The 23,339-nt window shown below is 39.9% G+C and overlaps 1 protein-coding gene across 1 annotated transcript in view; it reads left to right on the forward strand.

The window, feature by feature from the left end:
* The window catches only part of LOC127664524 (uncharacterized), a 288,099-nt gene that overhangs the window by 254,762 nt on the left and 9,998 nt on the right, over positions 1-23,339 (forward strand). Inside the window, 1 exon segment of the mRNA XM_052156600.1 lies at positions 19,078-19,284. Within this exon segment, the coding sequence (XP_052012560.1) occupies positions 19,078-19,284 (207 nt within the window).

The raw sequence follows: 23,339 nt of genomic DNA on the forward strand, positions 1-23,339 counted from the left end.
AAATCCAGATATTTAGCAACCAATAAAGTTTCCACTCCTGTCTTTCTCCACATGCCCTTTCCTGATATCACTGCAGCGACTGTGACTTCTTCAAGGTTACATTGATCACATAGTTGCTCTTGCTGGAAGCTGTGTTTTGAATGTGCAATTTTGGCTCATTAATGAAGATGTTTCTGTAGGTCATGGAAAGGGGCCAATGAAGCACCAGCACCACTAATAAGACATCACAGAACTATGAACCTGCTTGACTCTTGAAAACTCATTGGAAGTACGAAATATCCTTGACAGCAAACCTGGCTAATGGAAACAGTGTTCTGTCTGCCTGTGCAGTAAATACCTCAGAGGATAGAGAGAAATATAAAGTATGCAGTAAAGGAGCTTACTAGCCAGGAGTGGAAGACAAAAATTAAACACATAAAACAATCACAGAGCAAAGAATAACCATTATAATTAACTGCAATGGTTTCCTATGGTTCAGAAGTATAGATATAAGAGTCAAGAAAATATGCATGCCCATATGGAATGGGACATTTCTACATATCAAAAAGTTCAGGGGGCAACCTCACTTCTCAAGACTTTATCAGAGAATGTATTTACTTCCAAATGAATCAGTTTTATTGCCACCTGAAGAACTGTTGGAAGAAAATGGTCCTTAGAATTGAGCCCAATAAAGAGTGCACTGATAAATTCTTCTGGCCTATTGGCACCATCACTGCTGGTATCCTATGTGATCAACGGGTCTCATAAGACTGTGCTCCATATTGTTTTCTGCACTGAAACATGCTCACCCTGTCCATGAGGGGATGGATGCCATTCACAGCATCAGACATCTAGACATCATGACAATCTCTCAACACACAGTCTTCTCTCTTCCTCTTTCCAACCTTCTGTCTCTCTCCCCCACCTTCTTCCCTCCTTCTGTTTGTCCAGCTGTCTGTCTGTCTTATTCTTTTTGCATCTTGGCAACTAAGTCCTACACTTTTACTACCGAAGTACAGTCTTAGAATTTTGTGTTTGAGATAGTGTCTTACTGAAGCTGACCTTGAATTCACTCTGTAGTCAAGACAAGTTCAACTCTAGATGTTCCTGCCTCAGATTCTGAATTAGTAGGCATTACAGGCTGAGCTACCAGGCCTACAAGAATGTATATTTTCATGAATGATGTCCAGATAACTGGATATCTTAACGTGATAGAAACAAAAATAGTTATAAAACACAGGAATGTGGTCATTATAAAGATGTTTCAGTAAAGGAAATTAGGAAAGAAAAAAATATTAACATTATGAGCTTAAAGGTGTTGAATCCCAAACTTTAAATCAAAATAGCATATAGCACTCTACCAGCTTATCATTTAATTGCTAACCTCCCTAGAGACATACTTCATTTCTTTCTGGTCAGGATTATGAGCTGTGCAGGAGAGAAATCAACAGTGAGTTTAAGAAGAAAGGGGTCTGTAACTGATCTCATGCTTGAAAGTTGGTTGGAAAAGTGTATTCTTAGGCCTTACCTTTCTGGCAGGCCTGTAGGCAACTGTGTGGAGCTTGTGCTGAGTGAACCAATCTGCAGGATCTACCCTAGAGCTCCAGGAAATTTACCCAACTGAGTAAGCTTAATTGTATTAAAAGTTTGATGTCTGGAAATCTTTTACAGTTTTTAATCATTTTCTACTTTTAAGCTTCTTCTAACATATCCAGTAGCAAAGGGGAATGTATGGATTTTTGCTGTGTGAAATATTCATCAAGATAGCAAATGCTAAACAGGGAATATTGGTGATTTGGAGGGAAACAGAGGACTCTGGTACATTTCTTGCATTAAGGTGGTTGTATACAAGAGAGGGTGATGCGGCTCTATGGTGGGTGGAAACAAATGCATGCCAATCAACTACCATGTGCCTTTACTTTGGTACACAGCTGAATTTCTTCCCATTGAACATAAATCATTTGGGGTATGAAAATGAGAGGAGATATTTCATAAGGGAGACAAAGACACCATGGCAATCAGTGTGCCAGGACGTGTCTCAGACAACCCTTTGAACAGTGACACATCTAGTCCTTGCATAGCTTATGTGCAGTTAGACTGAATTCCTATTTGCAGGCTAACTCACTGTCATTCCTTGCTTGAATGTTAAAAGGCAGATAAAAAAAAAAGTAAGCCTATCAAGTGCAGAAGTCAAGCAACTCATATTCTTGACTCTAAAAGGAACTCCAAATGAATTGACCTTCAAGTAATCAGATTTCGGGTCACTGGCAAATATATATTAGATCCTGGAATATATACGAGGCCAGCTGGGCCATTCTGGGTGGAAGAATAAGGTGGAATGGAACCCTAAGCAATGGGCTCTGTAACACAGAGTGCTGAACTGTCAGCTTGTTTTTTTTTTCCCCTTTAGACTCCGGAGCTCAGGCACCCGCCAAGCCAGAGATTTGCGATGAATAGCGCCCATATTGATTTTTCCATAATGGAGTGTAAAAGAAAAATGGCCAGATTTTGTTGCAGGTATTTTCATGGGGTGCTAAATTGGAGGATTAGTTGCAAACAGCAGTACTGATAAAGTCTGCTGTCCATCTTGACGGTTGGGTCTTTCTATTAAAATGGCACATAAATAACCTATTAGATCCCCCACCCATGGTAATTCAAATGCACCTGTCAACTTGATAAAGTACTTGCCTGGAGGGAAGCGCTGTTTACATTTTCACTCCATTCTTCAGAAAAAGTGAGATTCTAATTATTTCTCCCACTGTAAATTAACGCTGACTATGATGGTTAGCATATCTCCATATTGTTCCATCTTTGGGAAAGTTAAATAATAGACCTGATTCATCATCTATTATGCAACGTGTGTTTTTATGACAGGCTTCCCCTTGCTCCTTCCATCTTCTCTCGCTCTAAATGTTCATTTATTCTCTGGCTCCTGCGCTGTCTGCAACTTTCTGGGATTTTTTTTATTATTTATTTATTTTTTTTATCTTTTTTTTTAGCCTTTGAGAAGTCCCGGTAGATGTTCAACTAGTCCCCAAACTTTGAACCACCTCTCTCTCAGACCTACCTTGATTCTTTCCATCCTTCCCAGGCATGTTTCCATTGTTCATTTGGCCCTTACCTGTTCTCAGTGACCACAAGTTACTCTGTAATTCTTAGTTTCCTCCTGGGAGACTTTCCTCATTGCATATATCATGTGTGAAGGTAGATAATTTTGTTTTATTAGGAAGTTCAATCTTTTTTTAAAGATACCCAGTTAATTTTTTAGAGTAATTCATTTTTTCTTATGCTTATCTCTTGGTTAATATCTTGCTTTCTTGGTTACTATTTATGGCCATAAGTATATTATATTATGTTTCCTATATTAGGCCCTTAGGACTTAGTGCATATATTTCTTCTTCAAGAAATCCTTTTTGTATCCTCCCACACATAATCTAATTACCACAAAGGGTTGGTGGGTCTTCATGGAGGAGAAAAAATATGGAGAGACACGCAGTCTATATGAATTCTTGTAACAGCCTGATAAACCTTAGATAAACTTGACTATAATATTGCTTTGTAACCCCCAATCCAGAATTTTCTACCATTTTCTGCACACAGACAGTCATGTACTTGTCTGAAACTAGCTGACTCTGGAACTGAAAGATACATAGAAGGCAAAGAATGAAAAAATAAAATGACAGCCATCAAAGTGACCAGCATTTTGAGACAGATGTGGGTGGCTTCATCTCCTGTGCTCTGTGCAGACTTTGCTGCTGTTCTGTTAAGGTGTCTCCAGGAGGTGACTTGCTTCCCCAGCTGTTTGTCTGCCCCAGTCCGTAGGTCTCCAGCTAGTCTTCACCTTACATATCTCTAATGCCCACTTCCTCCAACAAATAACTACCTGCCATAGTTCAAAATACCACTGGCCAGCTTATTGTTATCAAGAACATTGGCCAACTGAACTGCATGTTTTCAGCATGTACATTTAAAATATATATAACTATCCCTCTGTTGAGCTAATGTAGCAAAAGTTGAATTAATGACAATACCTTTTAGCTATAAACACAGCAATTTCATTATTTTTAACTCATTAGTTTGGAAATCAATTTTTAATAATGAAATTATGTCTTTCAAGGCTCTAATTTGCCCATCAATCAATCAAAGGCTATTACGGCATGTTAAAGTTTCCTTTTAATTTGCGAATCTTTGGTTCTGTCTCAAAATTATATGTGTGGCAGTGGTGCCACAAATATAACACAAGCTTCATCTCCTTTCTGTGTTCATTCTTGACAAGGAAGGAGACACATTTTGATATTTTTGCCTCTAAGCAGATTTAAGAAAAAAATGTAATTGACATAACATCTAAAAACTGGACAACAAAGTGTATGTGTTTGTGTGTGCATGTGTGTGTACGTGCATGTGTGTGTGTGTGTGTGTGTGTGTGTAGCCTAACTACTCATAAGACTGCTGATGAAAAAAAAAATAAAGCTGTAAGTTTGACAAAGATGGTAGCAGCTTGTTACTAAAAAGTTGTTGCTGCTTTCAGAGCCCTTCAACTGATATTTGAACGCTAGATTACAATATTGTGTGTGTGTGTGTGTGTGTGTGTGTGTGTGTGTGTGTGTGTGTGTGTGTGTGAGTGAGTGACAGGGATAGGCATGGAGGGACAGGGAGGTGCTCTCTGCTCTTATCTTCATAGTATCATGTCAACTAATCAAGAGAATGAGCACTATCCTCTGTTGCCCAATAGGAACAGTTCACAGGCCTGGGAGCTTCTCTTTTTTTCTCTCCCTCTCTTCTCTCTCTCTCTCTCTCTCTCTCTCTCTCTCTCTCTCTCTCTCTCTCTCTCTCTCTCTCTCTCTCTCTCTCTCTTCTCTCCTTCTTTTTTGTATTTATATATTTTGGTATCTTACTTTTTCAAATGAAAACAAAGGTAAGGGGGTGTGGCTCACCACAGTTTTCTGACCTACAGGAATATAAAGTGAAACTACTGTCTCCTGTGCTGTTACAGCACCAATCTGGGATATTTTAACATGTTTCTATTCTAATGCAAATGCACTCTGGTGCATATTTAAAAACTGGAAAACTCCTAGAAACCCTGGAGTCAGATAGGTCACTTGCAGCTGGTCTTCAAATGATAGAAATCTATCCAGGGCAGCTCCAGAGAGCTCAGTAGTTAAGGGCACTTGCTGTGCTTCCAGAGGACAACCACATGCAACTCCAGCTCCAGGAGATCTGACACCCACTATAGCCCTCCACAGACACTGCATGCATGCACAAACGCAGAACCCAGACATATACATGATTGAAGATAAAAATTTGGAAATCATTTTCAAGTCTAGACCTGGAACTCTCTTTGCTGAGGAAGACTGTGTTCAGAGATAAGGAAGCACAGTAACTGAAAACATGAGTTATTGTGGTGATTGGGTCATTGTTTGTGTAATGTGTCTGTTATGGGCTTTGTCATTGTGGCATGTACAGCCAAAGAAACCATGATTACACTGTAACAACTACAAACAGCTCAGCCTCCGGGATGATATGTTTCATTGTCACCTAGCCATTGTTTCTTGATTTTGGCATTGTGTCTGATTAAGATTCAGAGAATTTTTCTCTAAATAATACATCTTTAATTCGATAGTTGCCTTACAGGGATTTTTTTGGGGGAAGTTCTTGGTGGTTGGACTGAGACATGTCTAAGTAGTGTCTAGACTTTCTACTCTACCTGGACTCTTTGGGGTTTATTCAAGAGTGTTCCCACTTATGTGAAAGATTTCCTGCCATGACTTACTAATGTAAATCTGTGCTCATAATCCTGCCTTCTTCTTTTGGATTTGTGTTTCTGTGAGTGTTAGGATGTTCCAGATGTGCCTCTATCTTATTTGACATTTTGAGATTTTCTTTCTATTCAGATTAGTTGTTTCATTTTTAAAATTATAATTTATATTTTTAAGACAGAAAATATGTGGATATGGACACAACATACCTGTCGGAGTTGAGAATCCATTCTCTCCACCAAACTTGAGTTGTCAGGCTTGGCACTAAGCACCTCTACCCACTGAGAACTTACACAAACCCATTTCTCCATTCGTTATTTCTATTCATTTTTCTATTTTTCAGATTTGGATAATTCATTTCTATCTATTCAAAGCAGTTGTTTGTTTATTCTGGTATGTACAATTTGTTTCTCACCCTAATGAAATTGCCTTTCCAATTACTGTCCTTTTTATTTATAGGATTTCTGCTTGGATATCTTTGGTAGTATCCATTTTCTGATAATTTTCCTTGTGGTTCTTCACATTAGTAACATATATCAATTATTTGGATTACTTCTTTAAACTTAAACATAGTAAATACATTAAAACCTTTAAAATAGAATTTCAGTTCAGCATCCTGGAAATTTTATTTTTAATTAATTAATTATTAGCTAATTAATTATTAATTGTGCGTGCATGTGTTGTGTGGTGATATATAGGGGTTGTCATTCTGTACACGAGGATGCTCGAGAACAATGCTATAGAATCAGTACTATCCTTCCACCTTCAAAGAGTTTCAAGACAAAACTGAGGTCACCAGGGTTGCACTTCAAGTGGCTTTAGCTTCTGAGACATCTCACTAGCTTCTGTATAACTTCTGTCCCCTGATTTCGATCATACATCATATAAGGATTTTTATTCATTGCTTTTTGTTCTTGAGGCTACATTTTCCTGTTTCATTTTTTAAATGTGGATCCATTGTACTTTCTGTAGATTAGTAAATAACAAAAGATGAAGAAAAATTATCATTATATCTGAAATGACTTCTATGTTGAAAAAACTAAAGACTCTACCTAAAACTACTGCAACTAGTAAATTATTCAAGAACACTGTGTGTTAAAATATCAACATGCAGATAAATGATAGCAACTTTATATGTGAACTATCCTGGAGAGAAATCACAAAAGCAAATTCATTGACCATAGCCTCTGTAGGAAATACATAGGAATTCATTCAATCAAGGAGATGAAAGACATGTTGGCAAAAACTATAAAGTAATGGTGAAACAAATAGAAGATGACAATAATAACAGTGTGAAAGATAACTAAACTATACAGACTACCCAAGGCAATCTTCAGATTTAGTGTAATTTCCATATGCAATGGGAGTCTTCACGCAAATGGAAAATACTAAATCTATATGAATTCTTAAATACCACCTAATAGGCAAAGACTAGAGCAAAACCAACCAAGTTAGAGGAACCACATTGTCAGATTTCTAAATATACAGCAAAGCTATAGTGACCAAAATGGCATTGTACTAGCATATAAACAGAAACAGAGAGCAGCTGGGCAGTGGTAGAGATAGAAATCATAGAAATAAATGGGAACGTGTGTGGTCTTCAACACTTTGGCAAGAACACGTATCATGGCAAGGTACTTCTCTTCAATAACTACAGTTGCAAACTGGAAACTCTAATCTAGAAGAAGGAAATTAGACCTTGGCTTGATAGTGTATTCAAAAAACAACTCAGAGTGAATTAAGCTCCTAAACATTATATGATATAGTGTCATTGCGCCCATTTCACACCGAATATATGTGCATTGCATGTTATGTATCATAGGCAAGCACAATTTGAATTTGTTAGTTAGGTTTCAATAAAGTTGAGTGAGTTTCCTTCAAAAATGAAAAATCTAAATTATAAATTAAAAAGACCCAAAGTTTTATAGTTTTTTCCCATTTTCTGAAGTTTCATGGTAGTCCAAGCAATGGTGTTGAGAGAAATTCTGAATGCTCTTAAATTCTGACAGGCAGTTGCAGACAGATGTGCTGTTCCTGGTGGGCGCTAATAAAGCGGAGTCACAAAAAAAAATTCTGGGAGCTCAATTGCCATGGTTTTGTTGAATATATGTACATATATAAATATATATGCATATGCACACATACATATACATACATATATGTATAAATATATGTATACCCCCTAATATATCATTTAGACCAGGAAATGTCATAGAAATTATTTAAGTCACTTTCTTCTGTTTAAATGAGGACTTCAGGAATATTTTTCTATTCTACAGTTTAGTTTTAAAATGTCTTTTAATAAAGGAGAGCTGAGACCATTTAGAAGCTTGGGTCCCAGGGGTCAGAGAGTCCAGCTGTCACATTTTGACTCCACTTTTTGTCAGCTATCTTTAATTCCAGTTTCAAGTGATCCAACACCCTGTTTTGGCCTCTGTGGATTCCAGGCATTTACATGGTGCACATACATACATACATACATACATACATACATACATACATACATACATATAGGCAAACCACTCATACTCATTAAGATATAAAATGAATGTCTCTTTAAAATCAAGATAGTCTTTTTTACTTGTAGGGTTGTGTAATGATTGTTTCAGAATGTGCATGGTGTCAGGAGTAGATGTTTTATGTGCGTGTGAAGGGCTGTTATTCCAGGATAGTTAGACCATAGCAGTCTCTGACTTGTGGATGGTGTGGGTGGGGTGAGGTGATGAAAGAGTGGCTGAGAAGAGCTCCCTGGATTAGGAAACAGGAGTTCAGGCTTGCAGTGTAGAATGTTGGTAGAGAGTTCAGTTCACTGGCAAGGTTGGGGAAATGGAAAACACTGATATTAATATATATATATTAATTGATCTATTAATATATCAATCTAATTAATATATCAGTTAGAAAAAATAGAGGAGTTTGTAGTTGGAAAAAAAATAAAATGGATTTCAGCAGCTTCAAAAGCAGACATGATAACAGCCAAACAATACGAAACAAAAACCCAGGTGTCCTCCAATATTGCATCCTTTGAAATAGCTCTATTCATTTATTTACTACTTTAAGAGTATGAATATTTAGTGCATCTCAGCAGCCAGGCCCCATGGATTTGCTTTGCGATACTTGCATCTGTACATGGAAGAAGAGAGAAGAAGAAGCAGAGAAAGAAATGCTTAGGGTGGTTCATTAGCGATACTTCTATGCCAGCGTGATTCCAGTCATCGGGCAGAGGGTATGGGTGATGGGCTGCAGCCTCTCCCTTAGGGTGGTGGACCTCACTAATATATGACACTTGCAACAATAGTGAGCAAGGAGGGCCAGGAGAACTCACCAACACTTATTGCAGAGCTTACATTGACGCATGCTCAGTGGGAGACAGAAGCACAAAGGTTGCCAGTTCTCCCTAGATAGGCAGCCAAATGGTACAACTTGCATTCAAAATAAGATTAGGCAGAGTATAAACATTATATTCTTCACTCATTTCAGATGATTCAAAAACAAATTGAGACATACTTTATCTTGAACGCAAAATAAAATGCACACACATAGACCCAGAAACCTCTTAACGTGATATTTTGGCATTTTTCTACCACTACAGAGAAATTAACTGAAGGAATGTACTAACAATCAAGAATTAGCTGTGAGCATTGACAGCAGGCCACCCTTTGAGATAGAAACTTCTCCTCAGAAAGAAAGGATTTCCTGTTTCAGTGTCATGCACATCAAAGCAGTAGGGAAGGAATGAGCTTAAAGCTTTCCATCTCTCTGAATCAGGGTCTCATGTGGTTGCCCAAGCTGGTTTCTAGCTCCTGATCTCAGGGGGAGAGATCTTCCTGCCTCAGAATCTCAGTACCTTCTAAGTACCATAGATCATAGGTTTGCATTATCATACTTTCTTGAACTCTATTTTAAAATTGAAAGGATCAGTGTTCTTTATATGAGTTAATAGCTTAAGATTGTTCTACCAAGGATGTAGTAACATAGTTATGAATTTGAGTCTATGTTAGCCAGGACCACGGGATCACATTTCAAATTTAGCACTAAATAATAAAATTAATGAGTTGGTCAATCTTGTTTCTTTCAGATCCCAGGACTTCCACATTTGGGTGTCTAAAGTAAACTAATTCAATTACTATCCCTTAGTTCTGTCATAACATAAAGTAAAAGATTAGATCAAATAAATAACAACATTTAAATTTCTTTTTCTTTTACTTTTAGCATCCAAGGAAAGAAAAGTAGACTCTAAATTTGAAGGTCTGGGTATTTTGTCTCATTTTCAAAAACAGTCTGGTTTTGGCACTCTGACTGAAGTTTTCCTTCCTGTAACTGTAGAGTAGAGTGTAGGTGTGGGAAACAGGGCTGGTCACATCATTTAGGACTACTTTGCATTTAAACAATCTGTGGGATTTATCTAAAATCATAGTGGGTGGCCAGAGCAAATGCATGGGTTTTTATCTTACCTTCTTTCACCCTGTCTGTCTTCAATCTCACATTCATGACCCCCAAATCCTCCCCCAATCTAGGATTCCAGGACTGGGGGTGCTCTCTCCCTTTTAACCACAGTTGGCATGAACAGAAAACTGGAAGAAGGGAGGGGTTGCTCTAAGCTGACATTGGCTCTGAAACTAATCTGTAGGATGTTTAAGTATGGCCATTATGAACATTTGCATACATATCCAGAGGCAAAAACCATGGGACTGTGGCCAAGCCCTGTGATTTTTATCCTTTAATAAAATAGCACTCAACTTTTTGCCTCGTATTTATTGCTGTTGCTCAGAGGTTTGAATAATGGCTTAACCAAAAGTGAAATTTTTAGCGATTTCCTTGTACCGCAGTGTCTGAAGACAAACAGTATGTTTCCACCAACAGATAAATAATGGGAAATCGGTGGTTGGGAAAATTGAAGATGTTCAATAGCAAATCATAAGGTAGAGTGTGTTCACCAACGCACACGAGGTGTCTTAACTTTATCCCAATGACATAATTAATCCCTATCTCAGTGGAGCAGAGATAATTTTGTATAAAAATATGGCTTACTGGCCATCCTACAGTCTATTACTTTTCCCTAAATTGGTTCAAAATTACTTAAGTACTCCTTTTCTGGTTGCTCTGTTAAAGGAAGAAACATGTTTTGGCATAATCTTCTATTAGTTCTTTGGTCTTTTGTTGTCAAGAAATACACAAAATACATGAAAAAGTGTTGTAAAATCATTGATAACCATAGACTGCCCAGAAGCCAGAATAGCAAGATGAAAAGCCAAACCATCAAATGGGAAAGTTCTTCCAAGGTGCTGTGTGTGTGTGTGCACACCAGGTTTGAAATGTTTAAATCAGGCGCTGGCTTTGAGTTTGAGCTCCAAAACAATTCTGTGTGAGTGAAGGCAGGACATCCATCATCATGTGAAAAACCAACTCTCCATTGCCTGGTAGTGAGTAGGTCAAATAGTCTCTGCCTTCTTGAATGGATCAGAACCGTTGCTGTGGGAATCAGCTAGTTATTGCCAAACTGCATTTGTCATAACACCTATCCCTTCCATTGTTTGCCTTCTGTTATTCTTGTGCCTTCTGCTGTTTATTGATGTACCACAAAATCCCCTCCCCACTTTTCATCTTTCCAGTTGCCAAAACTGTGAGCTTAAGGAACTTCTGTTTGATATAAATTACCCAGTCTGGGGTATTCTGTTACAGCAGCAGAAAACTGAAAATGCATTGCTTTTGAAGACAAAACAAAGCAAGCATTTCCAACCCACGGGGTGTTTGTTTTTTGTTTTGTTTTGAACCAAATGGTCTAATCCTAAATAAATGGTGAAGAAAATCACCACCATCAAGCACAACTCATTTGGAACTCTAGCATCAAATCCACAGGAGACCCACTGCATCATCCAGGGTGACCTAATTTCCTGACCCTGGCTCCTTCTGCTTGGCTTGCCAAACTCAGAAACTGAACGTAAATCCAAGCGAGAAAAGAAATCAATCCAAAAGCTATTAGAAAAAAAAATATCTATGCCATAAATCTATGTACTACTGCATAATTATAATAACAGAAACAACTCCAGTATAAGGACGTTCGCATCAGACCTAATTTCATGCTGAACTATTATAATGCAATTAACAGCCTCATAGTCCTGTGCTAATTAAGCTCTGTTGTGAAATATGCAGTATTTGAACCTGTTCCGGCCTGTTTCATCTTCTACTGAGTCACAGCCCTGAACTCACTCTCCCGCTGAAGGGTGGATTTCATTTAAGTTACAGTTTGTGGGGCTGATGTTTTGTGGTTTCGTTTTATATTATATTTTTAAGCTTCCAGATCGAGGTCAGCTTCAGCTCCCCAGATAGGTTCTATCTGTGTAGTCTCTCAATCCTCTTGTCTCCTTAGATTTGTTAACTCACTCAGGGCTTCCCTCGCCATGCTAGACATGTTTGATTGGTTTGATGAAAGGGATTTTAGATGACAGGAGAGAGAATACGCAGTGACACTATGTGACACTAGGGTAGAATAACACAGCATATTCTGACCCTATGGATTTACAGAAATAGAGTGGACTCCAATTTATCACAGAAGTCACTTATCTTGGCAAGAAGCTAATTACAAAAACAAAAGGCAAAATTACGTATAGAAAATTATGGTCAGAGAAAACTCGTGCTCTGCGTCCTTCTTTATCTCTCTTTCCGGCCCTCACCCACTCTAGAGAAGACTGTCTACATTGTGGGCCATTTGCCTCATCAGGTCTTCCTGTCTTCTATTTAGATTGCCTCAGTGGCCTGAAATAAAATTTAATCGGAGATATTTACGTGTAGGCTTTTGGTCTGGATAGCAAATATCACGAGGATCAGTTTGCCACACAGTTTGTTTCTCAGCAACTAAATGTAAGGGCACAGATTTAAAAGACAAGAGAATATTGTGTTCATGGACAGATTGCTCAGGAAAGAACCGCACAATCTACGGGGAAAAAGATGACTTCTTCATCTCTCTCCTCCTCTGTATCTGCCTCTGATCAGCTGTTCTTCCCATTTTTCCTCTGTTATAAAACATTTTTTTTTCTACCTTGCCCTACTTTCTTAACCCTGGGGAGATTTTACAAAGTCTTAAAGCCAAGCATCCCTCATTGCTTGAGGCTGTTCTTCGGTTTAAGGTAGAAGATTGTAGCAATTACCCGCAGGGTAGGGTGTTTTCACAAGCCTGGTGAAAAAGCTTAATACTGCAGCAGGTAACTGAAATACTCTTTTCTGTGGGAAGAGTCTGTCTCAGTTCATTTAACTATTTCTGTAAGGCATTCTGGACTTTCCCCCTCTGTCTCTGTCACTGTTTTGGAAGGTGAGATGACTCCATGATTCCATCTGTTCTCTGGCTGCCTCTAGTATCCTGATTCTTCCAAAGACTTGCCAGCAGGAAGTTCTGGGGAAGAGCACAGCTGCTTTGGTAGACATCTACAGCCTGGACACAGAGAGAAATGTGGTCTCGTGTCTTTCCTAGTTCGTCTTCAAAGAATCTTGAGAATCCTGATAGGGTCTTTGTGGGAAAGATGGACATTGGTCATTTGAATATGACATTTAAGTTAGGATGTTCCCACCAAGACCCAGGATAGAAAATTCAGAATCATCCAGATAAGCACTGAGCTGAAAGGAAAACCAAGCCTCTAGAGACACGTCTAAACATGTCCCCATCCTGTGACTGCACATTAAAGAGAAAATACAACAGTATGTCCATCACTGGTGTGATCAAACATTGAATCACAGGGTAGTCACAGGTTTGAGGGTTTTAGAGTCCGAGCTATCTGAGCTCAAATATAGTCTGATTCTTTATGATCAGTGTTAGGATTCTGTCTAAGCTCCACCCCACAGGGACCTGGCAATAGCCAGGTATGCCCCAAACCACAATTACTTGGAAATAGTCAAATAAGTCTGGTCCACTATAAAAGGGGTTGCTTGCCCCTTCTCTCTCTCTTATCCTCTTGTTCTCTTGTTCTCTCTTGCCCTCTTGGACTCTTCCCTTCCTCCTTTCCTTCCCCCTCTCTCCACGTGGTCATGGCCATCCTCTACTTCTCTACTCTCTCCTCTCTTTCTTTCTCTGCCTCTGCTACCTCTTTAATTCCCCTCCCCATGCCCTAAATAAACTTTATTCTATACTATATGATCATGTGTCTGGTCCCTCAGGGGGAAGGATTGCTTTGTCATGGGCCCACTGAGGCACCTCCTTCCTCACATACCATGGAACATATTCTTATGCCTCTTTCTCTTTTTATGATCACAACAGTCAGGATCACAGGGGCCTGGTATAGTATATCTCCTAGGAACTGTCTGAGAAAGTTAAAATTTATCCATAGGAAATAGTGCAGAGGAAATAAAAGTTTCTCCCTTTTAGGTTCTATGGAAGATGGACACTATTTTGTTACCTGGTTAGAAAGGAGATTTGCATTAGACATCAGAAATACAAGCTACAGGGGTATTCTTGCTAAACCAGATATGGGCGGATAGAGACATTGAGTTCTAGGAACAGCCTTGATTTAAAACATGAGAACAAGCATAATACTCTGTTCTGCTTCCACGAGTGTCATAATCATGCCATGTGAGAAATGGAGACACTTCATGCCTCCTTTCAAAATGCCAGAAGTTATTTAAAAATGATAAGTTTGCAAGGATGAGTAATAGCGGAGGTTTGCACATGATCCCATCTACCTGATCAGTTGGCCAAATTGAGTGCAGTTTCTTTTTCCAAATCATTATTAAATCTTTATTACTGATATTGATTCTCTTATCATACAGCGTGCGTCTAATGTATGTATCTATCTATATGCATCTACAGGGTTTTCAGAAAGAATACAAGTTGAAGAGGTGACAGTGGAGTTCAGACTTGCAGAAATGGGTTGACTGGCTGTGCTGAGGAGATAAGGAGTCAGAACAGCACTGGGATGGAGCCACAGGAGTCAGGGTTTGAGAGTGAGGCTGCAGAGTCCAGTTGGGAAGCGAAATGCTGAACTCGGTGGGTTCAAATCTATGCCTGGGTGGGTGAATTGTTGGACAGGTGGGTTGTAGTCTATGTCAACAGTGGGGCACAGAGCTGAGTTGAAACCAAGGAGTCCTCTGCCTGCCCTCATGCACACACACATCATCTATTAGATGACAGGACAGTAAATAATGTTGACTTATAATGTTAATATTTCAACCTGTTCCTCACTATCTACTTTCTTCTTAGACATACTTCAGTATCAGCCAAAGTTGCCTCTTCCCTCTTATACCTCAGATTCCTGTGACCAAAGAAGAAAGGAAGATGGGAAAGCAAACTGAAGTGAAAAGGTGTGTGTGTGTGCGTGTGTGCGTGTGTGTGTGTGTGTGTGTGTGTGTGTGTGTGTATGTGTGTGTGTGTGTGTGTGTGTGTGTGTGTGTGTGTGCGCATGCCCTCTCCACAGTAAACTTACAGTTTGGAAGAAATCAGCTTCTCAAACAAGAGTAACTGCTGCAGTTTTCCCATCTTCTTGAAATAAGCAGTGCTATCCAAGGGAGGAGTGTAGTTTTGTTTAATTTTGCATTTCCAAAATACAAAGGCTCTATTTTTCAAAGTCACAAATGTGCCCAATAACCTTTCTCTCATTAATATTTTGTGGTAGGCACGGTAAGTCTCTAAAACTCCAGAACATGGCAAAAACCTACTTTTATCCCTTTCCTTGTTTTCTGCACTGGTTTGGAATGAAATATTTTCCATCTGAATTCTGGGAATCATCAGGAATAGGTTAATTCTGAAGGGGAGGGGAGACCCTGGAGAGCCTGAACTGGAGCTGGGTGCACGAGCTAGACTGCCCACACCATCTCAGTCTGGGCCCACACTCCCTGAGTAAACAAGAACTCCACGTGTTACCTAACAGGAAACATAGTCGGGTGATATCATCAGCAAGCTATCAGCTGATTTAGAACTAATTGTATACAACAGTGTGTGTTACCATAACTGTGGCCACAGTTCTGGTGCAGTTTAACAAATTTCTCCTTTAGATATGCCCAGTATTTGATTTTTGTCCTTCCTCATATCTTTCCTGACTGCTTGTTAGAAACCTCATTCCCATATCTAGTTAGCATTCTACCTCTCCAGACTGACTCTATGTCAGAGATGAGAAGCCATGTCTATCCAATCTGCAACTCTCCCTATGAAGTGTCACATGTCCACTTTGGGTATGATGGATACAAAGCCTCTTTTCCTGCTAGCTGGTCTCGTGTGCTGCCTATCCTTTTGTGATTTTACCACAAGTTAGTTAATTACTTCAGCTTTATGATCTGTAACCTTGGTTACCACCAGGTGAGGTGGACACCTTTACGATTAATCCCTGTAGTAAGGTACAACTTATGGCTCAGGCTGAACGTGTTCCGATACATCCCTGTTCAGCACTTTAGCTTTTTAAATTTGTGGTCCTGACCTTGAGGTAAGCATGCCCATAAATATGTCTACCATCTTTCTTTCTTAAAGGGGATTCTTAAACTGGGCCTGCTTGGTAACATAATTTCTATATGAATACATGCATATGCATGTATGTAAGTATGTATGTATGTATGTACATATGCATGCATATGCTTTCCAATTTTCAGACTTCTTTTGTTTGGGAAAGGATATTAATCTTTTTACCTACTGTGGTTAATACAATTTCTCTTCTCTCTTTTTTCTTGGCTAAGTGTATTAGCATCGTATCCTCTGAGGTGTGAGCCCATTGCATTTGGCTTTGCTTCTGTCAGTGCAATCTGTTTATAGCTGCCATTCAAGCTATCTTATTCAAGTTTCTGGAGACTTTACCACACCTAATGTCCTTCTGACTTCACATATTCATATAACAACATCGCAGAACCCTTTCCTGTGCACTTTTGCCTCTCAGTATCTTTATCAGTACCAGACCACCACTGGAAGCACCTGTGCAGTGTCTGTGCCCAAGACAATCCCATCAAGACTATTTCACTGGCATTCGTAATAGAAGCAATAATGATCACACATGTTGAGAAGCGAACATTACCTAATGTTTCAAAATATATAGATATTATGTAATTGTCAAGTCAAGGTACTTAGCTGATCAGTCATTTCAAACACTTATCATTTTCCCTTGTTTGAGATATTCATCATATTAAAACTAGTTTCACCCTACTGGGCCTTAATTTTCCCTAGCATTCTGGCTAACTCCTTACCTGTTGATGAGCCTCTCTCTCTTAGCTCATCTGGCAACCAGGAGTCTTCTTCTCTCTGCAGCTATGACATGTCAGCCTTTATTAGATGCCATGAATCAATGACCCCATGCCTCCTTAATTCTGGCTCACCTCATTAAACATCTTCATGGTCCATGTTGATTAAAAAAAGAAACAGGATGTTTTACCATTTTATAGCTTCATATTATTTCATGTAGTCTGTATAGCACATTTTCTTCACCCTTTCAATAGACAATTACATTCATTGCTTATAAAAGAAAGAAAATTTGGTCTTTATCTGGAAGAAAAGTCCATTGTATGCACTTGTCATAGTCAAACTTTGTAAAGTTAGCATGTGCGTATGTTCCTGCAAATTCCTGCAAAACTGGGTTTCTTAAGCATTACTTATATTGATTCAAAACCTCTGTTTTTAATCCCTTATGTTCCTTGTCTTTTCAGTCCTTCAAATACTTTCACAAACTTTACGACTTCATCTTCTGCTCACCCATATTTTAATTACACCTTTTTGCCCCCAAGGCAAAATATTTCTCACTGGCTAAAATTTTACAAGTTTATTCTCAGTTTCAGAATTGCATTAACTAGTTTTGGGGCAGAATTTTCTTTCATATTATTATTATATCTTTCCATGTTCTTGGATATTTGTGGTACTCTTAAACAGTTGCTTAGGAGAAGTTAGCATTGGCTTTGTGTTTGAAATGGGCCTTATGAGTTACTAGATGAACATTTTCTTTCTTTGGAAAGAAAATGCTAGTGCAGAAAGGATCCACAGAAAACTCTGCTAAGTTCTAAAAATATGGAGGTCTTGGAATGTGAAAATGGGGAGTGGTAGATAGTGCCAACATGGCTCAGGAATTGAAGAGAAAAACAAAAAAACAAAACAAAACAAACAAAAAAGGAAATCAGAAATTTTATTAGCTATGCACAAGATATAAGGTGGCAAAGTCAAATTTTCTTTCTTTCTTTTTGTTTTCTGAAAATTAATAACTTTTACTTTCCTTTGGTCTGAATAGTTTCTACTGAACCATTTAAAACAATTAAACTCAGTAACAAATATATATTTTTTCTTCTTACTTTAAAGTGAATATTGGATAAACTATTTCTAACTTAAGTGCAAAAGTTGATATTTAATGGCTAATTTTACTTTTTTACATTAGAAGTAATAAGAATTGCTTGTTATTTACCTTCAAATAATACAGAAAATATAAGACTCACCATAACCCCATATGCTAGTCTTCACATAAACATATTTGTGGATATAACACTGATTATAAACAGCATTTTATATTACAGTTTTTAATTCCTGTCCCTTTCTGGTAATGAAAGGCACCTTAGAATATACTAGACATATAAATACTGGATATAATTATCATGTGATCATAATAATTCTTTAAAACAAAACAACAAAACCAACAGAAAAGGAAACCAGAAGTTTTATTAGTCACACACAAGATTTAAGGTGGCAAAGTCAAATTTTCATTTGACAGTATACAAGTGCATCTTCTCAACTGCATTATTATTCAGTTAACCTAATTTAACTCTAATATAATACCCAGGGTGTGTCATACTAGACAATGAATTTGTCACCTGAGAAACCTTATTAAAAATAAAATCCAATAAGTCCAAAGTTCCAGGATTACCAGGAAGAAACTTAGTAGTCAGCGTGTACCCTATACAAAAGTCGCCCTGTGTACTACAGGGAATGTCTGTGGACTATCGCTGGCCCATTGATTTAGTGATCTGAGAAATCTGACACAGACATTGCCGCCCAGACAAGTGAAAAGAGAAAGCCTTCCTCTCAAGTAAGAAAACAAGCACACCCGTTCATAAAACCTTTGCTAAACATTTTTGTTTTCCAATCTACACCGTCATTCTCCCAGCCTGCTTGATCTTCCTGCCTTGGGTTAATATGGAAGCCAATTACAGCTTCATCTGTGTAGAATTAACTTTGTGGAGCACACACCAGGGATTTGTCTGTCTTCGCTATTTAGATATATGTCAGGAAAACGCACATGGCGCATGGCTTGTAGTGCCGGCACTGCAGACAGCAGAATTTCAGATTTATTGTAAATTCGTGTAAAATTGGCTATGTCCTTGAAAAATCTTAATTACCTTTTTTGTTTTCCCCCCCTCTGGGTATGGGGAGCTTGGGGGGGGGCTCTTGGGGTCTCACTAGGTGGCAGTGCATGATTACATCTGTAAAAGCCGTGACATCGAGTCCAATGTCTCCAGCTGTGACCCCCACCGTCAGGATGAAAGTTTTGAGTCTGCAGTTGGTCCGAGAGGTGTTACTTCCCACATATCAGTATACACTGTTTACCCCAATGGGTTTCAAGAGTTGTATCGCCATTTTCTCAGGCTCCCGGATGGCGCCATCATTGAGGTATGTATTACAGAAATACCTGGAGACAAATGTTCTGTATGTTATAGTTCATTTTATACACACACACACACACACACACACACACACATATATGCATGCTTAAATGTTGGGCTTAAGCTTGATGTCAAACACGTCAGCATCCTTGGGCACATATATGCTAACTAGTATTTGTAATATTGTAACAGGTTTAGAGATGCATTTTAGTCTTTGCTTACACAAGGACATAACATACAGATAATGAAAATTTCTGTTTATAACCCCACTAGGGGAGACATACTCGGAAAGATAAAAGGGTGTAATTAAGAATTCTAGCTGCAACAGATTTGGTTAGGTAATACTTACAAACATCAGTGGGCTGATGGAAGGACTCTGTGAGTCCTTGCTTCAGATGAGCCCAGTCCTTCGCTCGAATCCACAAAAGGAAAGACTTGCTGGTGTTTCATCGCTCTCTGAAGGAAAGTTATAAAAATCCAGAAAAATACCCCATCTCTAAATCTTGAGGAATATTTTGAAACCATTTCTGGAAACAAGCTCAAATCTATGATTTCTCCTAAAAATGTGTTACCTTTTCAGAAGATTGATTTTGAATTTTAAAAACTCAGGTTATGTCAGATTCACAGAATCCACATTTACAGTGTTGTCCATTCCGGGGTGCACTGCATTCACGTAGGTATTGCTTTAAGGGGAGTCTGGGGAGATATCGGGATGGAGATGAAGGCAAGAGAGGAAAAGCCCACAGTCATGCAGCCTGCGCGTCACCGAATCCGTCTGTCCCGCAGCACACCTTCGAATCTCACCAGGACTCTTCGCTTTAAAACTGTTGGGGAAAAAAAAAGTCAAACAAACAAGAAAAACAAAACCCTATCATATCTTGGAAGAAATTTCAAATTGTCCCAAGCCCAGTCATGCAATAGGATCTAGTAAGATATGAACTTGAGGAACCTCATAGGCACACTCCTGAGAGAATCGCAGGGAAGTTCTCCGGGAAGCCAGCCCTCTTCCCTTCCCGGCCATGACAGGGAAGTTGGTCATGAGTGGATTTCAGTAAGGCAGGCAGCAAGCGAGCTGGTACCCACTGGATCCGATGTGCCCAATGTGATCGTTCGAGTCCCTCTGCTCTCAGCTCTTCTGCTTGATCTGTCTTGGCTTCTGAGACATTACTGTGGAGTCTTTTTTTTTCTTTTTTAACAGAATGAACTAATGTGACTTCACTTTTTAAATTTGCAGAAGTGTGTTTAAATATGCGCTTACTACGGCGCTGAAATGGCATGAACTGGGGGAGGGGTGCAAAGGTAGTGTTTTTTCTGCTCTGTAGTGTCAGGCTTCTTCTATCACCTGGCTGGAATGCCAGGCGGGAGATGTCCCGGTCCCCTGAGCACAACCGCCACCAGGGCCCTCTGTTCCCTCTCCCTCATTCTTTCCCTCCATAACCTTGGCTTACTCATTTCTCACTACGCTGCCTATTTCCTGATCTGTAAAACTGGGTTATGCATACTTATGTTACCTGGCTCACGGGGATTTGGCGTAGATTAATGAGATAACATCTGCAAAGTACTTTTTAGCTCTGTTTCAAACGGTACAATAAGGATCGCAAAGGATTACGGATCTTGTACAATTAAATGCAATCACCCTTGCAAGCATCCCTACAAATATTGATAATATTACACTAAAAACAAGCTAAGCAAGCTTCCAGAAGGACTGGGTGGTGGATGGTCCCACCATCTGGTTCTCCTTCCTTTTTCTGTTCCTTTCATAGCCTGCCTATTACAATGAGAAGTGGTAGGCACACAAGTGGGTAATTGGTAGTTCTTTTGCACAAATGAAACCCCAGCAAGCAGGACCCCCTCCCCCATTGTTCATTGAGGTCACAGAGTGTGCACTGGGCCCGGCCCTCTCTTCTGTGTGTACTTGATCCACCCAGTCAGGCTTCCCTCCATCGTGTCCTCTGCTGTTCTTCCCACCCAGAAACGCCTGTCCTTGGATTTTTTTTTGGGGGGGGGGGGGGTTGATGCTTTCAGCGGTGCTGGCTTTCACTCTGTATCTCTTGCATAAATTCCAGGAAGAGTTTGGGAGCTCTAGGGGATAGAATGAATCCCCGGCTCACTGAGGAGAAGGCGCACTTCCTTGCAGTCCCTGACCAGCTCTGTCTCTCTTTCCCCAGCCTCTTTATCTCTCTTCTGACCTCATAGGGAGATAATGCAGCCTACTATGAACCCTTCCCTCTTCCCCTCTCTCCCTCCTCCCCTCTCTCCCTCCTCCCCTCTCTCCCTCCTCCCCTCTCTCCCTCCTTCCTTCTCTCTCCCTCCTTCCCTCTCTCCCTCCTTCCCTCTCTCTCCCTCCTTCCCTCTCTCTCCCTCCTTCCCTCTCTCCCTTCTTCCCTCTCTCCCTCCTCCCCTCTCTCCCTCCTCCTCTCTCTCCCTCCTCCCCTCTCTCCCTCCTCTTCTCTCTCCCTCCTCTTCTCTCTCCCTCCTTCCCTCTCTCCCTCACTCCTCCCCTCTCTCCCTCCTCTTCTCTCTCCCTCCTTCCCTCTCTCCCTCCTCCCCTCTCTCCCTCCTCCCCTCTCTCCCTTCTTCCCTCTCTCCCTCCTCCCCTCTCTTCCTCCTCCCCTTTCTCCCTCCTCCCCTCTCTCCCTCCTTCCCTCTCTCTCCCTCCTTCCCTCTCTTCCTCCTCCCCTCTCTCCTTCCTTCCCTCTCTCCCTCCTCCCCTCCCTCCTCCCCTCTCTCCCTTCTTCCCTCTCTCCCTCCTCCCCTCTCTTTCTCCTCCCCTCTCCCTCCTCCCCTCTCTCCCTCCTTCCCTCTCTCTCCCTCCTTCCCTCTCTCCTTCCTTCCCTCTCTCCCTCCTCCCCTTTCTCCCTCCCTCCCTCTCTCCCTCCTTCCTTCTTTCCTCTCACTGTCTCACTTTCTTCCCTTCCCTTCTTCTTCCTCCTTCAGCCCCCCTCTCTTTCCCCCTGCCTCTTCTCTCTCTCCATTCCCATCTTTCTTACTTTCTTTTCTTTCTTCCATCCTCTCCAGAAATACCCTAGCCTACAGCTCCAGGCCTCCTCCTTGCTCTGCTATTGAGCCTGAGAACTATAAAGCCTGAAATTGAAAAGAATTTGAACCTGGTCCTTTGGAGTCATAACAAAGAACAGAATTTATAATTTTAAAAATATAAGGAAATGTCAAATATCAGCAAACAGGTAGGTAGATTACAGTTCAGGCTTAGAAAAAGTCTCTTAAGCTTTTAAAGTGGTGGTTCCTAAACAGCCAGGGACATGTCCTGAGTTGCTGTCTCTGTGTTAGATACTGAACTGGTACTCAAATACATATGTATATGTGTATGTGTGTGTGTATATGTATGTGTATGTATATGTGTGTGTATATGTATGTGTATGTGTACATGTATACATTTATAAAAATCAAGTTTTACTGAACATAAATTCTCAACTGTGCTTCTGATGGGCCTACCATTCTGTGGGGTCCTTATCATTGTATCCCTTTGGGAAGCCTGAGCCAACACAGGGTGTAGACCTACTTACAGATGTGAATACATTTAGGCCAGACTCTGGTCAGATAACCTGCATAATGAAAGAATATGTCCTCAGAGTCTGAGCCTAATTCATTTACAAACCAGACATGATAGTTCAAATTGAAAGAGATGAAATTTGGTCTCCCCCCAGCCCCCTGAAACTTGAACTTTACCCTCTAAGGTTTTATTGTGGATTCCTGAAGGAGAGTCTTCTCTGGTAGCCCAGGTCCCCTTTGTATTGACAAAACTATCATTTGAGTAGTAGTGTGACTCTAAGCTTCTCCTAAATCTGATAAGAAGTACAAAGCAGATATTAATCTTTTCCCATTAAAAAAAATAAGTCCCAATTAAACCTTAGCCTCTTGGCGTAGAAACAGTTACCTTTAAGTCTATTTATGTGGGAAGATATTCGTTTTAAAAAGAACAATTTTTGCACAAAAGAGGTCAGAACTGGACTTTCTATTGAAACCGTGTTTGTAGCTCCTCCCCCAGGCTTGCACCACACATCAGCAGTCTTTAGCTGTCCTGCGTGCCTCTCTTTGAGCACC

This window comes from Apodemus sylvaticus, chromosome 14 (assembly GCF_947179515.1).
Source record: "Apodemus sylvaticus chromosome 14, mApoSyl1.1, whole genome shotgun sequence".
NCBI lineage: Eukaryota > Metazoa > Chordata > Mammalia > Rodentia > Muridae > Apodemus > Apodemus sylvaticus.